The sequence below is a fragment of the Myxocyprinus asiaticus genome, chromosome 6 (assembly GCF_019703515.2).
Source record: "Myxocyprinus asiaticus isolate MX2 ecotype Aquarium Trade chromosome 6, UBuf_Myxa_2, whole genome shotgun sequence".
NCBI classification, from domain to species: Eukaryota; Metazoa; Chordata; class Actinopteri; order Cypriniformes; family Catostomidae; genus Myxocyprinus; species Myxocyprinus asiaticus.
This window is the reverse complement of record NC_059349.1, coordinates 5,757,911-5,777,087: the sequence shown is the minus strand read 5'-3', so window position 1 is coordinate 5,777,087 and position 19,177 is coordinate 5,757,911. Positions and strand designations below refer to the sequence as shown.

The 19,177-nt window shown below is 38.8% G+C and overlaps 1 protein-coding gene across 3 annotated transcripts in view; it reads left to right on the top strand.

The window, feature by feature from the left end:
* The window catches only part of LOC127442876 (phosphatase and actin regulator 1-like), a 76,786-nt gene that overhangs the window by 21,511 nt on the left and 36,098 nt on the right, over positions 1–19,177 (top strand). The window contains exons 1-4 of one of the 3 annotated variants that reach the window (XM_051701161.1): positions 3,291–3,477; positions 7,211–7,375; positions 9,367–9,447; positions 18,634–18,753. In XM_051701161.1, the coding sequence (XP_051557121.1) occupies positions 3,291–3,477; positions 7,211–7,375; positions 9,367–9,447; positions 18,634–18,753 (553 nt within the window). Of the gene's footprint in view, positions 1–3,290; positions 3,478–7,210; positions 7,376–9,366; positions 9,448–18,633; positions 18,754–19,177 lie in introns of those variants that run through there. The other 2 variants (XM_051701163.1, XM_051701162.1) reach the window with 2 other exon arrangements.

Genomic DNA, 19,177 nt, shown 5'->3' with positions numbered 1-19,177 from the left:
TATGATTTCTTTATCTCCCTATGTGGCAACACCTCTAAACACACCAGGGTGTGATCTGAGACTAAAATGTTTCCAATTGAGCAATCAACAACAGATTAAATGAGGGACTTAAATATATTTTAAAAAATCAATTCTAGAGTATATCTTATAGAATGATGAAAAAATGTATAGTCCCTACCAGATGGGTTAAAAAGTCTCATAATATCTGTAAGACCAAGATTTTTTACACATCCTATGAAGCGTCAATGTTGCTCTAGGGGGCTTGCACACTTTTGCTTCACTATGATCAAGGACTGGGTCCATCAACAGATTAAAGTCTCCTCCCAATATTATATTATGAGGGGTACCAGCGGCTTGCAACATTTCTTCAAGATCTATAAAAAAGCCATGATCATCAACGTTAGGTGCAGAAATATTAGCAGAAATAAGACTTTGTCCCTGAATTTCAGCTAAAACAATAATGACTCTTCCTAATTTATCTTTACTCTGTTTGAGACATTTGAATTGTAGATGTTTACTTATCAATGTAATGACTCCCCTGCTCTTACTCGAGCCAGCACTATAAAAAAAAAAATGCCCACCCCATAACTTTCCAAATTTTTCATGTTTCATGAAGAAACACTATATCATATTTCTTACCCTTAAGAAGAGAAATAACCTTCCTTCTTTTTATGGGGTGCCCCAACCCGTTCACATTCAACGTGGAGAGAGACAATCCACTCATATTAACATTTGACATTTTTACATATAAGAAAAAATAGATTGTGTGTCAAAAACAAGATTATAAAGACCACATTCCAACATTAGTGTGACCATTAGCACATCCCCCAGAACCAAACAAACAGATAAAAGAAAAAGTGCGCATTAACCCCGTGCACAACAGCACCAACTGGCGTCCATCCCTCCAAACTCAAACAGTCCATACACGCCTACGAGAACCCCTGTGACAACTTTGTTGTTGGATTACTCAAGTCCGTTGTTTCTATACAAATTTTGTGAGACAGAATTACACGGCAAAAGATAATCTATAAAACAAACTCCAGCCACTTGGCAGAATAAACACAGAGAGCGTGTAGATTCATCCATAGAACTGTCCTGTAGGTGTGTTTTGTCAAACAGTCAAACGAATGTTCAGTGAGCTGGTCCACTCGGCTGCAACATGAGTGCAAACAAATTACTTAATCACCCCAATGACTTTGCAAGAAATACTTCACAAAACAAACTCCTGCCAAAAGGACTTATAAGTACAAAGAGTGTGTAGAATCATCCATAGAACTGTCCTGAAGGTGTGTTACTCTGCAAAATAAACTCCAGCTGCTAGGCGGAACCAGCACAAAAAAAGTGCTGTTTCCTCAAACATTCAAGCGAATGTTCAGTGAGCCGGTCCACTCGGCTGCAATGTGTGTACCACAAGATGACTTACTCACTCCACTGACTTTATGAAGGACATCACTTGCTGTGGGCATGTGAATGTTTTATGTTAGCATTTATTCTCAATTTGGCCGGGAATATCAGTGCAAAAGCGACCTTTCGTTGATGTAAAAGTTTCTTGCATTCCTTGAATCGATCGCGTTTCTCTCCTGTCGAATTCGCAAAGTCTGGGAGCAAGTAAATTTTGTGGTTTTTCCAAGAAAGCCTTCCTTTCATAACACAAGATCTTTATCAGATGTTCTCAGAAATTTGGCCAGAATTGATCAGGGCCTGCCTCCCTCCGCGAATCGCCGGACGGGAACCCTAGCGGATTAGCAGATAATTCCCTCTCCGATGACACCAGATAATCAATCCGTTTCTCGACATCCCCCACTGTTGTCCACCTCAGTGAACTCCGCTTCCATGGCAGTGATTGTTCGACGTATCACAGCAAGATCCTCCAAGTCGGCAATGACCTTTGTCAACTTTGCCGACATGTTCAGCATCTCTTGCCACATTTCCCGAATCTCTCCGACCAAATCGACTACCAGGCTCGCGGACTGCCCAGGGGTGTCAGCTTGAGCACGTAAGTGTCTTTTAATATCTCCAGAGCCTGAGGATTTTGAATTCTTTGACATATTGTCCTCCTAGAACAGTTATGGAACAGAGTGTATCAAATCTCACCAGTTTATATCATTAAAAGTGTTAAAACTAGCAAAGTGTGCAGAGATCACCGTTCACACGTCCGATCCTCGCATGGCGTCACGTGACTTCCAATTCTGTTGCTTTTAAATTAAAATGAATATGATGAACAAGTCACCCAATATACCTGTTATTTAATTCCCCATAAAAGCTGTGTTTTTCATCCATTTTTAGTTTAATAAATACATGTATTTTAGATGTTTTTGAAATAACAATAACAATCACATCCCATACAGGGATCACACTATCAGAGTGTTGGGAATATTCACACATACATTATACACATAAAAACATGATATCAGTTATGCAGTTAATGATGCCTTCACATCAAGGGCATAGATTTGGCTTGAACATTGGGAGAGTTACAGTGTGAATAATTTACATGTTTCCATTGATTTTGGGGAAGGGGGGTCTGGAATCTATGCCCCTGCTTCACATGCTATCGGAATTATCTTAAATAAGAGTTTCCTACTCAAAAGTTGCACATGAACGACCCCTCAAGTTGTAATTACGACTGGGAAACTCTGAGATAATTTTGATACACGAGTTTGGGAGTTGGGAGGAGATGTAAACTTTCAACATGGCGGAGGAGAGGGCGGTTTCCATTGTGAATGATAGGTTTTATTCATTTTTCTAAATACAGCTAATTGTTGGTGCTTACCATTTCGGTCATTTACATTTAATTATATCAGCAACCATTTGATGCATATTGTACATTATACATTTTTACACAGGTAAAATAGCATGTATTTGCCCAAAATACAGTAATCTACAGTTATCAGAGTAATACATATCACGGTGTCAAAATAAATTCCCGGTGAAATACGCAGGAATGAACATGGTGTCCTCCATTTTTCCTGTTCTTTCTGACAACAAAGCACTTGACATACTTGTAATAACCACTACCAAAAATGCTGTCTAGGCAGGCAGCTCAATGGGTTTGTAGTCAGCCACTGACTGCGCTCTGATGCCTCTACCTGCAGTTCTAGTGTGTAGTCAGTAGAGGGCGTCAAGAGGACTGGTGTGTATGTGTGTGTGTACGTGTACTGCGCATCTCAGCTGGCGTTCAGAGTGTGTTCCAACCTGCTCACATTCTCCATCATCACTCTCATCTCTCTATGGCGGATCATACAGCCATGCACGGCATATGGGGCAGTAAAACAGCCGAGGGGAAGGGGATGGAGAAGCAGCAGAAGACAGGCTTCAGTCTGGTCAGGATCGTGTCTCAGAATTACAGAAAGCGGAATAATAAGAATCCACAGCAGCAGCATCACAACAACATGCCCTTCATGATTCACTGTCACATTGGCAAAGAGATCAAACACATATGCAGCAACTGCAGCCGCGTCAGCCATGCACAGGACGGTAAGTAAAGATTAAACAATGTCCGCGCGCATTTATATAATCAGCACTTAAAACACATATACATAGCGGTCGACGTGACCAAACTGTACGCACGCGTTGTGAACGGCAAAAGCGCGATACAACCTGCTGTGTTCCAGTACGCGTTCTTGCGTTGAGTTTTCGTTCGTTTTAAATTGATGTTCTAAAAACATGCTCTAGATGGAATTTGGCCGTCGCCTCGAGTGTCATGATAGTCGCGTTTTTAAGAAGGCGTGCAGAGGACGTTCAGACAGGACGCGTTTTCGCTTTTTATTAGCCCCGTTCGCACATGCAACCAGTTAGATTACAGGAAAATTGTTGGGTTGCCTTACTGGTAAATGTACAAAAGGTGCTGTTCACACATACCATCAATAAATGTATAGGTAATGATGTAACTTCGCATTAAGGAAAATTGTCAGAGCAAAATTTGACCTATAACCAGGGGCGGAGCTAGGTGGTGGGCAGGGGTGGCCATGGCCACCCTGTACCGAAACCTGACCACCCCATTGGTGGCAACACTCGCAATTGCCGTTTAGGTCATTTTTTTGTCTTGGGTACAATTTAGTTTTTTAGAGGTGGAACCATCTCTGTACAACCGCAACGCACAGGAGACTTAACATGTGTGCACACCAAGGTCGCCGCACCTCTCCTTCCCAGGTGTCAATGTATACACTCCCCTCCGTTTTTGTATCCACGCGCCTCCCCTTTCTACACTAACAACCATCACCCTCCCCCACCTCCCAACTGGAAATTGTAGGTAATTTTCTGGAAAAGGCACGTGTGAATGTGACTAGTGTTTATCTATGTACGGGTCAATGCCGTGACGCTTATTTTTTTCTCCGTGGATTTAATACGTTAATTAAAAAGATTAAAAATGCAATTCCCACAAAAATGTAACCATCCAGATACTGTAAAAATATATAAAAGCATTATTAAAAGCTGACATTAATGAAAAAATAAATGTTGGAATAAGTAGTCTTGAAAAAAATCTTGTAATATTTCTTTAAAAAGTGTTAGTTTTGTCAACCAAATCTAAGTCAGGTGGTGTAACCAACATTCAGACAGAATAACTAACTATAGGACCCCTGTAGACCCTCATTACATGTCAAAAATATCAGATATTGTAACATATGTGACATTTTGTTCAGGTCAAATGCATGGCATAACCTTAAGAAAAAGTTTTGATATTATACAGTACTGTGCAAATATTTTAGGCACTTGTGAAAATGTCTTCAAAAATAATGACACAAATAGTTTTCATTTATCACTTAATGTCATACAAAGTCCAGTAAACATAAAAAAGCTAAATCAATATTCAGTGTGACCACCTTTGCCTTCAAAACAGCACCAATTCTCCTAGGTACAACTGGACAGTTTTTCTTGGATGTTGGCAGATAGGATGATCCAAGCTTCTTGGAGAATTCGCCACAGTTCTTCTATCTTTTTAAGCTGTCTCAATTGCTTCTGTCTCTTTATGTAATCTCAGACTGACATGATGTTCAGTGGGGGGCTTTATGACATCTGTTGCAGGGCTCCCTGTTCTTCTATTCTAATCTTTTCTATTTGCAAAAGTAATGTTTGGGAGTCTAACATTTATATTTCCTATTGACTCACTAAAGTTGAAGATATAAATAACCATCTTAAGACAAATACTTTTGTGAAACATCTTATGTGCCTAAGACTTTTGCACAGTACTGTATATAGTATTGTATTCAAGATATTTTTATAAATTTTTTCTTTTTTTTACCTTGATAAACATGTTTGAAAACATTTTTTGAAATTAAGTTTCATACATTCATGTGTATTCAAGGTGCAAGGAAAAATTTTATACCTTTTACTTGATGGTTACACCACTTCACATTTATGAAGTCATTAAGTCAAATTTTGTCGAAAATGTGGTAGACTGTTTTTGAAAATGTATGAAACCAACATGGACACAAATTAGCTTACATTTCTATGAACTTGATGGATGTGTTAGGGGGCGTCACACAGACTGAACCCTTTATTGTGCTGGGTTTTCACTATGTTTTTGCATCTCGCATCATGAACTTTGGGTTTTCATTTAAAAACGGTTCAACTGTAAATCTGCATCTTGATCTATGCATTCTTTTTGATTGATTTTTAACTGCGTTTAGTTCTTTTACAGGACAAAGAATTTGTCTTGTGTGACAGGTGTGGTCACATTTACCTTTGCATGGCGAAATTCCTTGGGCGAAGAATGCAGGGGCAGACATTAAGCATGTGAAACCAGCAAAAAACGAATTGCTTAGCAGCCTTTTTTTTTAATGCTGCACTTTATACTCTGGGAGAGTTAAGTTAAAAGAAAGTCGCCACTAAAATGAAATCCTTGTCCACTGTGAATATTCAGTGTAGCTGTATACGAAGCACACAAATTGGTCACTGCCAAACCGAGCAACTTCCTACTGGTCAACGTGGCGAATTTGCCTTCCAAAGTTGACCAAATTTGAACTCCATGCGAAATCCGTGATTCCGAGGGGGAATTCTTCTTCTGATTATTTTGGAGTTAACGCATTTTAACGCATTTGCATTAACGTCTTCAGGTACAATTTGAGGACAAATTATAATACAAATAATTAATGGGTTCTTCCATTTGTGTGGTTGACACTTGTAGTGGGAATAGATATGTGTTATAAGTGTAAAGAAACCAGAGTTCAATCATGTTTTTCAAGGTAAAGAAAATATGTTACACAAAAATTCTTCACCACTGTAAGTCCAATGCGCGAAATTACCGATTGCGTGGATTCCCATTGAGATGACTAAATTTCGCTCACAGAATTTCGCCATGCGAAGGTAGCATTCTCTTATCGTGCAATGACCGCATGCAACCAAACGCTCCCTTTAAAATCAACTAATCGAAGTTGTATGCTTGTTGTATAGCTTTGTTTCATTATAATGGGAGCATTGTAGATTGTTGCATCATGAACATTTCTGCACATTGGTACTTCCTATGCTGCTATTCCCTGTACTGCGCTCCCAAGTTTGCACCCCATCTACACTACTAATAATGCAACACAACAAAACTAAACACTCCCTCTATAATCAACTAAATGCTAATCAAAGTTGTGTACGCAACTTTGCTGATTATAACCGGAGCATTATTTTTTTCACGTGTGCTTGCGGTGTAGATCATACAGTTGGAGCACGAGGAAACGTGTCATAATATTAAATCCGATTATTGAATCCTCTCCATTAAATTCCCCTTTGATTAATCTGCTTCACAAGAATTTTAATATGATTAGGCCGTAACTATAAATACCCTGCTGGCTTTAGAGCTGTGTGAACATCACATGCCTAGTGGCACACAATATTTCAGAGATTCCTAAATTGTGTCCTTTCCTATATTATGGAAAAGCTATGGGTTGGAAAACTGCTTAAGAATATCTAGCTATATAATGTTTCTGCTTCGATATGCTTTAATCTTCTACAGTCGTAGAGGTGCATGTGTTGAACGTCAATAGGGTCTGAGCATTGCCTCTGTATTTGACCTACTTTTGTGAATGCATTAGAAGCTGTGTGATTTAAACATCAGGTTGGCTTAGAAATGGCACAGAATGTGCTGTCCATAGAGGTACAGTGTGCTGGGCGACATTTTCTTCCAGTAATCAAGGTGAAAGTGAGCTGAATCTCTTGTGACCACACAGATTGTCTGTTTTCCTACCTGTTCAACACCCTCAGCCTCTTTGTTCTCCTACAGCAGAGGAGGTGGAGAAATTGGCCTCCATTCGCTCAGAATCCCTGGTGTCTGGCACACACACACCACCCATTCACTGCAGGAGCAAGCTCAGCACGCTGGAACGCCTCTTCAAACCCTGGAAGTGGAGGAAGAAGAGGAGTGAGAAGTTCAAACAAACATCCACAGGTAAAATGAGTAAGTAGGGCTGTCAATCAAACAAAATATTCAATTGCGATAAATCTCCCGATTATTTTGGAGTTAATGCATTACATTAACCTGTTCAGGTACATTTTAAGGAAAGAGTATTGCAACAGAGCTGTTAACCCTTGTACACTTATTAATACAGAACCCCAACTGTGGAACCCCCAATTTTTTCGTTTTAAAGAAATGTAATAAAACTATCATTACTAAAGTAAAAACACTACAGTTATGTGTTTGTTTTGGGATTTTATGGTATTTTTGACCTTATTTACTGCTCAAATACGCATTCATGTTCATATAAAATAAGCACATTTTAAGTTATCTTCACTTCAATAAAAACCTTCATTTCAGTAAATTGAAAGATTGTCAAAACATCCAAATATGTCATGCAGTGGGGGTCTTTTGTCACATACAGCTCTGGAAAAAATTGAGACCACTGCAAAATTATCAGTTTCTCTGGATTTACTATTTTTAGGTAAGTGTTTGAGTAAAATGAACATTTCAAATCAAATCAAATCACTTTTATTGTCACACAACCTTATACACAAGTGCAATAGTGGCAACACAAAGTCTCCTCTTTCAATTTTGTCACGTCTGGGGCAAGGGAATGAAATAGGGGGTCGTTCATCTAAAAAAGGTTGAGAACCACTGATCTACAGGGTGGCCCAGAAAAAATGGGGCCAATATGTTTGATTTCTCATATTTTAAAAAGGCATAAAGTCATTTGAAGGATTTTTGGTGTACTTCTATGACTTTTTGTGAACAACAAAATGGTGTCACTGTGATGTCATCGTGAGAAACAAATAAATAAATAAACGGCCCCAAAAAATTGGGGCCACATTGTGAAAGAGAAGCACCTAAGTTTGCTGCCATTGAAAACTTAGCTTAATGATTTACTTATAAATTATAGCAAGTTTTTGCTCACGATGATGTCACAGTGACGTCATTTTGTTGTTTACAAAAAGTCGTAGAAGTACAACAAAAATTGTGCAAACAAAGTAACATTTATCTTTAACAATGCTATCAAAGTGGATGGCAGGCACAACAACGCCGCTACAACATGGGTCGCCATGTTGATTGCTTTGGTTTGAATGGATCACATGACTGTGTCACATAACAACAAATACGTCATTGTTTTCAGTGTCCACACTACAACGCGAAGACGGCATTTTAAAATTTATCCACTTGGGAGACTGTTTTCAGAAAGCTCAGTTTTCACTGGTCAAAAATGCAGACTTAGTGTGGACGGAAGGCCAAAACTTAGCGCAGTAAATGTGTTTTCAAACGAAAACGTATTAGTGTGGACGTGGCCTAACACTAAGACTAATATACTGTACTTACATCAAATAACATTACTCATTATAAAGGGTCGTTTAAAACTGCAAAGCTGCACATTTTAAATTTCTCAAAACTATGCTATGTACATTACAAAACAACATTTTGAATAGACAATAATTTGTGTGACAACCGACTGATGGTTGAGTCAGAGAGAGTCTGCTGTCATGTGAAACTAGGTTGGAGCCACTGTTGAGATTTATTGAAAGATTTTACACACTGCAGCACCTGCTCTTTTTTATCTTCTCTTTTCTTCTGAAAATGTGAGATCCCATGGAAGAACGTGTGGTGAATAATAAAGGGTTCACTTATAGCTGTGGTTCTCAACTGGTTTTGCCTCAAGACAAAGATTTTACATTGGACATCATGTGGTGAGCCAGCACAGTTTCAAAATTGTTTATCCTACTAAAGTAAACAAAAATTTAAATGTATTATTACCATGAGCTACATAGGACAAACAATATGTACAACCATTAACCTGACATGGGCTGAACCCTCTCAGAACACAAACACCAGTTGAGAAGCACTGCTTCAGAGAGAACGTTTCAGATGTCTGAATCAGATATTATGCAGTCATTGTTCATGATTTGAAAAGGAAATGATGGAAATGTGTCTGAAGGTGTTTGTCTGTGTGTCCGCAGCTCTGGAGAAGAAGATGTCCATGCGTCAGAGCAGAGAAGAGCTCATCAAACGAGGTGTGCTCAAAGAGATCTTTCAGAGAGGTTTGTGCATTTGACCTCTGACCTCGTAAATAATGACCTTTCTGCTGGATAATGTATGATTATCTTGTACTTGTTTCATTAAGGTGACGTTAATTAAAAATGAAATGTTCTCACTGCTTTGAGTGAGCAGTGCTCAAAGATACCTAGCACATCATCATTCTGCTGACTTGAATTGATATAGTTAAAGATGTCATGACAACCAGCTGCTTTCTGGTCAGTCATACAGTTGAAGTCAGAAATTTACAAACAACTTAGCCAAATATATTTAAACTCAGTTTTTCACAATTCCTGACATTTAATCGTAGAACACATTCCCTGTCTTAGGTCAGTAAGGATCACTACTTTATTTTAAGAATGTGAAATGTCAGAATAATAGTAGAGAGAATTATTTATTTCAGCTTTTATTTCTTTCATCACATTTCCAGTGGGTAAGAAGTTCACATACACTTTGTTAGTATTTGGTAGCATTGCCTTTAAATTGTTTAACTTGGGTCAAACGTTTTGGTTAGCCTTCCACAAGCTTCTCACAATAAGTTGCTGGAATTTTGGCCCATTCCTCCAGACAGAACTGGTGTAACTGAATCAGGTTTGTAGACGCTTTTTCAGTTCTGCCCACAAATTTTCTATCGGATTGAGGTCAGGCTTTGTGATGGCCACTCCAATACCTTGACTTTGTTGTCCTTAAGCCATTTTGCCACAACTTTGGAGGTATGCTTGGGGTCATTGTCCATTTGGAAGATCCATTTGTGACTGAGCTTTAACTTTCTGGCTGATGTCTTGAGATGTTGCTTCAATACATCCACATAATTTTCCTTCCTCATGATGCCATCTATTTTATGAAGTACGCCAGTCCCTCCTGTAGCAAAGCACCCCACAACATGATGCTGCCACCCCCATGCTTCACGGTTGGGATGTTGTTCTTCGGCTTGCAAGCCTCACCCTTTTTCCTCCAAACATAACGATGGTCATTATGGCCAAACAGTTCAATAATTTTTGTTTCATCAGACCAGAGGACATTTCTCCAAAAAGTAAGATCTTTGTCCCCATGTGCACTTGCAAACTGTAGTCTGGCTTTTATATGGTGGTTTTGGAGCAGTGGTTTTGGAGCAGTGGCTTCTTCCTTGCTGAGCAGCCTTTCACCTTACATCGATATAGGATTCGTTTTACTGTGGATATAGATACTTGTCTATCTGTTTCCTCCAGCATCTTCACAAGGTCCTTTGCTGTTGTTCTGGGATTGATTTGCACTTTTCGCCCCAAACTACGTTCATCTCTAGGAGACAGAATGCGTCTCCTTCCTAAGCGGTATGATGGCTGCTTGGTCCCATAGTGTTTATACTTGCGTACTATTGTTTGTACAGATGAACGTGGTACCTTCAGGCATTTGTAAATTGCTCCCAAGGATGAACCAGACAATTTTTTTTCTGAGGTCTTGGCTGATTTCTTTTGATTTTCCCATGATGTCAATCAAAGAGGCACTAAGTTTGAAGGTAGGCCTTAAAATACATCGTCAGTACACCTCCTATCAGAAGCTAATTGGCTAAATGCCTGAAGACTTGACATCATTTTCTGGAATTTTCCAAGCTGCTTAAAGGCACAGTTAACTTAGTGTATGTAAACTTCTGACCCACCGCTGTTGTTATATAATCAATTAAAAGTTAAACAATCTGTCTGAGAATCACAGAGTAGATGTCCTAAACGATAACTATAGTTTGTTAATATTAAAATATTTTATAAATATTAAATATTAAAAATGAGTTTTAATGACTTCAACCTAAGTATATGTTAACTTCTGCCTTTAACTGTGTATGAGCTTTAATGAGGATCTGATGGGTAGATAATGTGTCATTAGTCACCTGAAGTTTTGTGCACACTGTTTGTGGAAACAGTAAATCCTTCAATTTTAATATTAATTTAAATACACTCAGCTGAATTTAAAACTCATAAGGATTTGAGATGTCTGTGATTAACACACTTAATTTAGCACATTACAAATCTCTCTTTAACAGTGATTATCCTTTATCATTGAAAACCTGAAAATATCAGGAAATTTTATAATTGTGATTTACAGGCCTGAAAATGTCATGGAAATGAATAAAATCTTAAGTCATGGAAATTTCTATTGAGGCAATAAATGTTTTTAGCTGTCCTCTGCTCTCAAATATTTCTTTGGCTTGAAATTGTTCTTTGTGAGTGCAGTCTCTGCAATGGTTTTTAAAAATCCTTAATGCTTGGTTAAAGTCCTGTTATCTTATTCCATGTTTTACAATGTATATACTTTATTCAAATAATTAAAGCAATATCACACGAGCAAGAGTGCTGTATGTCTAGCTGTCAGCACGACTGTGATTCGGCCGCAGGCATGAGACCGCAGGTAATCACAGCCATGCTTATAGATGGACAATACAGCACGATTACAAGTGTGATATTGCTTTTATACAACAGTTCAACAAACAAGTAAATAAATAAATAGGGAAAAACTAAGGACTGTTCCCCCCCCCCCCCCCCAAAAAACGCTCTTGTGTGTGGAACTACTTTTTAACGCCACGGATTCAGGATCTGCCGCTGCTGTTTTGACAGATGCGTCCAAGCCTATGTTAGGGCATACTCGCACTAGGCCCGGTTGCCTTGTACTGTGCCCAAGCACGATTGTCCCCCCTCCCCACTCCCCCACTGGCCTGCACTCACATTGCACTTAATGTTCCATGCCTGAGCACACTTTCGTCATTATGATGTGTCTTTTTGTTTAGAAGAAAATGGGAAGAAAAGTGCTCTCACAGAGCACAATGGAGTCCATCATTGTAACATTACTTTGTGGCTTATTTTGAGTCTTTTGGGGCACGGTGACACACAGCCCTCTCACATGCCTAATTGTCGACAGCATTGTACCATTGGAATTTATCCTTTTAGTCCGATGAGCTGCCAGATTTATGGAGTGCATTCCTTACCTTCAGATACTGAACCCGCAGTTTTTTCAGCTTGTCACGTCATTGCTCAATGGTTCTTTGGTATCCACGAGCACAAAGATGGTCACAAATTTTACCAGATATCTCACAGTTCTTGTGTGTTGTATCCAGTTGTTCCTGTATACCCTCGTCTGCACAGATTTCCAGTAAATGCTGCACCTCTGCCTTAGACCAAAGCGATCCCTTTGCCCAGTCACATCATTGACGTCATGTTCCAACTGAACCGTGCCAGAGCCCACCTCTTCAAACGGGCCTGGGCACGATACGAAGCGATCACACTAGTCAAATGAACTGGACTTTGGGGGTCAAACGTGCTCGGGCATGGTACAGATTACTAGTGTGAGTACATCCTTACTTATGCGAAAACCACGCTCTAGAACAAGGACGTGTATGTGTATGAGAGAGAGGGAGAGAGTCACTGTGTGTGATTACTTTAGTCTGTTAATTTAACTCTATTCCATTGCTGTAGTGTGATAGTAATCCGCTCCGATCATGTAGTGATGTTGCCACACGTGCTATCAAAATTATCCTACCCGTATTTTACTCGCATTTAAGTGTTTCGAGAGAAAACATGGAGGACGGCAGTTTCATTCTTGTATATTTCTTTGTGAACTCTTATTTTGACACCAACATAGAAAGTGTTCTCTCCTCCACCATGTTGAAAGTTTACGTCTTCTCCAAATTCAGAAACTTGTATCAGGTAGGCACCCTGATCATGTTTTATTACTCCATCTGTCGCGACTCTCAGCTGTGATCGGCAGTAATGCTGAAGCTGTTAGTTTAACTCTATTTCTCAGCTATGGTGTATTTAAAACCCAAGCGATCGTGGAGTGACCAACAATTCTGGATGACTTCAAAGAAATTTGCACACTGACTGGCACAGTTTGTCAACATCAGCTCAACTTGCTCATAGCGCACACAAGATGGTCTTTTGTCACCACTTGTTGGCTCATATCTTTAATGTCACAGGAATTAATGAAAATTTGCACATCTGCTCTGCTCTTGCACGTTAGTTTGGAATGCCACAGTCACAAGTGGAGTGATACAAACAGTAAAGCATCCCAGTGCTGATGGTGTGAGCTATCATGATATATTAAATCAAACATTAAAGGTCTGTTCCAAAACTTAGTGAGTTGTCTCCTGCCCACATACAGGTGAACGCATAAGTTTACATACACTTAGGTTGAAGTCATTAAAACCCACTTTTTAACCACTCCACAGATTTCATATTAGCAAACTATAGTTTTGGCAAGTCGTTTAGGACATCTACTTTGTGCATGACACAAGTAATTTTTCCAGCAGTTGTTTACAGACAGATTCACTTTTAATTGACTATATCACAATTCCAGTGGGTCAGAAGTTTACATGCACTAAGTTAACTGTGGCTTTAAGCAGCTTGAAAAATTCAAGGAAATGATGTCAAGCCTTTAAGCTTTTAGGCAATTAGCTTCTGATAGGCTAATTGGAATCAATTGGAGGTGTACCTGTGGATGTTTTTTAAGGCCTACCTTCAAACTCCACAAGTCTGGTTCATCCTTGGGAGCAATTTCCAAACGCCTGAAGGTACCATGTTCATCTGTACAGATGATAGTACACAAGTGTAAACACCATGGGACTACGCAGCCATCATACTGCTCAGGAAGGACACGCATTCTGTCTCCTAGAGATGAATGTAGTTTGGTGCGAAAAGTGCAAATCAATCCCAGAACAACAACAAAGGACCATGTGAAGATGCTGGAAGAAACAGGTAGACAAGTATCCATATCCATCTTGGATTTATTTTCCCCCCGAGCACATCACAGTGCATTCTGGGATCGCCTTCCCGGGGAAGGATACATACGATGATAACTTCGAATTTGGCCAAAACTAGATATCTTAGGAGGCAACATAATTAAGATACCTACCTTTTGGAACAGACTTTGCGTCGGAAGCATTTTCAAAACATTGTCTATTTTTGCGGTTCTATTCGGTGGCGCTAGTTTTGCAGAATAAACATACTTCAGCTTTAATTAGACATACAATACATCAGTGATCATCACATTTTTAAATCGATAATATCTCCTCAGTCCACAAGCGCAACAAATAACTGTAAACCAAACAGCGCTATGGAAGTATTTTCCGGGCAATTTTCAAAACAAATTGCAAGTTGTATTTGCAATTGTGTTTTGCATAAATTGTGACATAATCCAAATGCAATTGCAAATCACATATTACGTTTGCATTTTAGTTTACATGAATGTCTGCCAAATTTAAAATGGAAAAGCAAAGTCCATTTGCCATTGCATTTCCCATGTCTTACGAGTTATGACCCTGTCATGTCGAAATAGCAAAAGCAATTACCCCGTATGCTATTTCACTTCCTCTGCGTCCTGTAAGGAGCCTGCCAAAATTCAAATGGAATCACAATTCCCTTTGCACTTGCATTTCCAATGCCTTAGACAGACACCTGTCAATCAGTATTGGGGGTGGGAGTTTATACTGTGGGATGTGTTTTTAGTCGGAAGTGACAAGAGTCACAATGTTATGAAATTTGTTACATTGCATGATATAGTAGAACAAATGGCAAGGTGTGAAACATCTGATAAGTTGATTAATCATTGATCAATAGTTGACTAAGAAAAAATCTACAGATCATTGATTATCAAAATAGTTACCCTAGATAGTTCACCATTTATTTTCCACATAGTAATTCATTTTTTACTATAATTAAGCACGATTTGATAATTGCAGATCCAAATCAGATTGAAGAAACTTTATTTGCATGATAAACATACGTTTACATTGGCAAAACATTATCCAACATTATGAATATGCGTACACGGTGTCCTGCTGCAGTTTAACCCCTTAAACTCTGGTGGATTTTTGGGCTGCCGCCTGCAGTTTTTCACACTCAAATTTAAAAGCTCACCATTCACACATACTGTGTACTAACTGCAAAAAATTGGTTTCGTTTTTCAGAGAACCGCCCAAATAAAAAGACTCCAATTATTCATATATAATATTGTATGTGTTTATAATCTTATGATAAACAGAAATTTAGGTGGCACTCTAACGCATTTTAGCCCACAAAGTTGTGTTCGCCCTTAGACATTCAGTCTAATGTTCAGTTCAAGCGCCACCCTTGTTGTTTCATTGAATATCTTAGCTTCTGAGTGGACTAGAAGCTTAAGCTAGGTGTCATTAGAAGAAATCCTCCCCTTTGTGATGATATAAAACATTTTTATCATCAGTAGTCGAAAACATATTTTCTGATGATCTGTTTTGCATGCTTTTCCTTCTGGATGGCATATTTTGTTCTGGACATCTAAGATATAACATTGGATTATTCAGCCAAGCAAGCTCACAGACAAGTAAAAAATGGCTAATTCTTTAGATAACTTTCTAAGGTAAAAGCAGATATATGTTTTTTGCTATTAGGGGCTCACAGCAGCAGTAATTGGAGCATAAAAGAGACGTTTCAATTTGATGACTTACAGAAATCATATAACACTTTGTGATTCTTTTGAAAATCTTTCGAACTGTGGTATAAGGGCAACAAAATTAACTATACAGTCACATTCCTGAGAATGAGAGCTTTCATTTGAAATATGACTTGTCCATTTATGTGCTATGTGAAGGACTTTTATTTTTATATAAATTTTTCTACCCCATTACATCTGGGGGGTGTTAATTTTCAGCGCGAATGTTTTCAGGCCTTATTTTGTTATTTTAAGTAACATAAATGCAGAAGTGCTGGTTATCTCTGAAAAGTTCAGATTCTAAGCTTTTCAAATGATACCTCATATGCCTGACTTTCGTATAAGGAGACTTTAATGTTTTAAGCGTAAACCTTTTTCGCGATATAGTGCCCTCCTTTGGATGGTTCAATTATTCTTGATGTACAAGCTCTTATAATTGTTTCTAACTTTTTCTTTTTGTTTAATACACTGTGTAGGATGTTCTTGGCATTAGAGAGACAATTTTATTTATTAGGTTAAACCCCTTGAGATGAACCATCTCGTTTTCAAGGGGGTCCTAACATACTACAAAACAAAACAATAATTAACTTTTCACACACACAGTACAGAATAAAACCAATCAACACACAAGTATCAGAAAATGAGTACATTAGTAAACACAACCACTGAATGGCCACTGAGAGGTCATGAACATCTTCTTGCCCAGCACAATATATGTTCATGCATATATACACTGCATGCCCAATTATTAGGCAAGTGAGTATTATCAAACGTTTTGTTGTGAATAGTCAACTGGGGCTCAAAAAACGCATGGAGAAGAAAATGCGCCAGTTAACTACAAAAAGACTTGAGAAAAATTAAACGTGAAGCTACCAGGAACCCATTATCCTCTAGTGCCACCATATTAAAGAACTGAAACCTACCTGGAGTGTCCAGAAGTACAAGGTGTCAAGTGCTCAGAGACATGGCCAAGGTCAAGAAGGCTGAAAAACGACCACCACTGAATAAGATTCACTAGTTGAACCGTCAAGATTGGGCAAAGAAATACCTGAAGACAGATTTTTCAAAGGTTTTATGGACAGATGAAGTGAGAGTGACTCTTGATGGACCAGATGGATGGGCCCGTGGCTGGATCACTAATGGACACAGGGCACCACTTCGAGTCAGGCGCCAGCAATGTGGAGGAGGGGTACTGGTATGGGCTGCTATCATTAAGGATGAGGTAGTTGGACCTTTTCAAGTTGAAGATGGACTGAAACTCAACTCTCAAACCTACAGCCAGTTTCTGGAAAGTACTTTCTTCAAGCAGTGGTACAGAAAGAAGTCCTCAGCATTCAAGAAGGCCATGATCTTTATGCAGGACAATGCTCCATCACATGCATCCAAGTTCTCCACTGCTTGGCTAGCCAGTAAGGGCCTCAAAGATGCCCAAATATTGACATGGTCCCCTTCCTCACCTGACTTAAATCCTATTGAGAACTTGTGGGCCCTTTTCAAACGTGAGATTTACAGTTACTCCTGAACAGCATTTGGGAGGCTATGGTTGCTGCTTCAGCGAAAGTTGATCGTGAACAGATCAAGAAACTGACAGACTCCATGGATGGAAGGCTCATGGCAGTTATTGAAAAGAAGGGTGGCTGTATTGGTCACTGAATATTTTTGAAAGGCCAAAAATGTTATTTAATTGTCATTTGTGTTACTTATTTGTTGCGCTTACTCTAAAAATTGAGAATAAACAATTCAATTGGGAGAAATTATTTTTGTAATTTAGTTGCCTAATAATTGTGCACACTGCTGCCTCCCAGGAACAAACTGAAGCCCCTTTGTACAATGGTGCTCTATATGCATTAGATTGTGACTGTCATCACTTCAAATTAAAAGCACGCCCCACAGTATAAACTCCCACCCCCAACACTGATTGACAGGTGTCTGTGTAAGGCATCGGAAATGCAAGTGCAAAGGGAATTTCCATTTGAATTTTGGCAGGCTCTTTACAGGATGCAGAGGAAGTGAAATATCAAAGGGATAAATTGCTTTTGCTACTGCAGACATTGTACATTCCTGTAAATGAAAATGCAAACGGTAATACATGATTTGCAATTGCATTTGGGTAATGTTACAATTTATGCGTCCACAAATAAAAAAACGCAATTGCAATACAATTTGCAATTTGTTTTGAAAATGTCCCGGAAAATACTTCCATAAAGCACTGTGTAAAAAAATGTATTGTAAAGAACATATCTGACTTTTAACAAATGATATACGTGCTCCAGACGTGCTTTTCGAAATTTGCATTTTAAAACTTATGCTTAATTTGATTGTGCATTTTGATCTTAAATTTGACAAATATTTAAATTTGAAAGGCTTATCTCCCTCAGACGCTGAAATTAACACAGCGCATGAAAGGTTCTGTGACTGTGCAAGTGAATATGAAATGAATGACATGAATATAATATTGTTGAATAAAACCATGAAAATGATATGACATTTTAACGAGATCTTAAATGAGGCAAGCATTTAGTTTTAGGTTTTTGTGCTGAAGGAATGCATGTTTAATTAATTAAACAAGAATTTGAGTAGCCTGTATCATTAGAAAAAGTGTTGACTCAATTTCCAAACTCATAGGACACTAGGACATGTTTTCAGAGCTTTCAGTGGATTTTTTTTTTGCTGTTGAGTGTTGACCCATTTTTCAGAATAAGTGCAGTAAAGAAAAGAGGGCACAGGTCAACAATCGTGTGACTGTTTTTTTGTGCTGTTAGACTGCAGGGTTCCTGTTGTTAATCAGGACGGGCGTTTGGATACGGGGCTGACGTCAGGGTCTCTACCCAGTGCTCTAGACTGTGACAGGACAGCAGAGATCACAGACGCACAGAGGACGGGTGAGTGTGTCCTCAGTGATGTCTCACGAGGTGCTAATGTAATGAATCTAATTGATGATAATTGTGTCATAGCACCCTGTAATATGTGTCCATTGCATATAGTGGCTCACAAAAGTATTTGGACACTGAAGGCATACTTCATATTTTGCATTAGATAGAAAATATCAGAGCAAGTGTCATCTGCAAACAAATTTCTGCCCCACTAGCGCCACCAAACGGAATTGCGAAATTAAACATTGTTTTCAAAACAGCTTTCTGAATACGCCCCCCTTCTGCCATTGATCGAGCAAACAGAACGTCCCGCCCCCAACTCATGCCATTGGTCGGGTCAGTGTTATTGTCTCTCTCGAGATGGGTCGTTCAAAACAATAAAGTATTTTCATAGCGCAGAAGTGAGACAGTGTTTACAATTTTCGAGAAATTA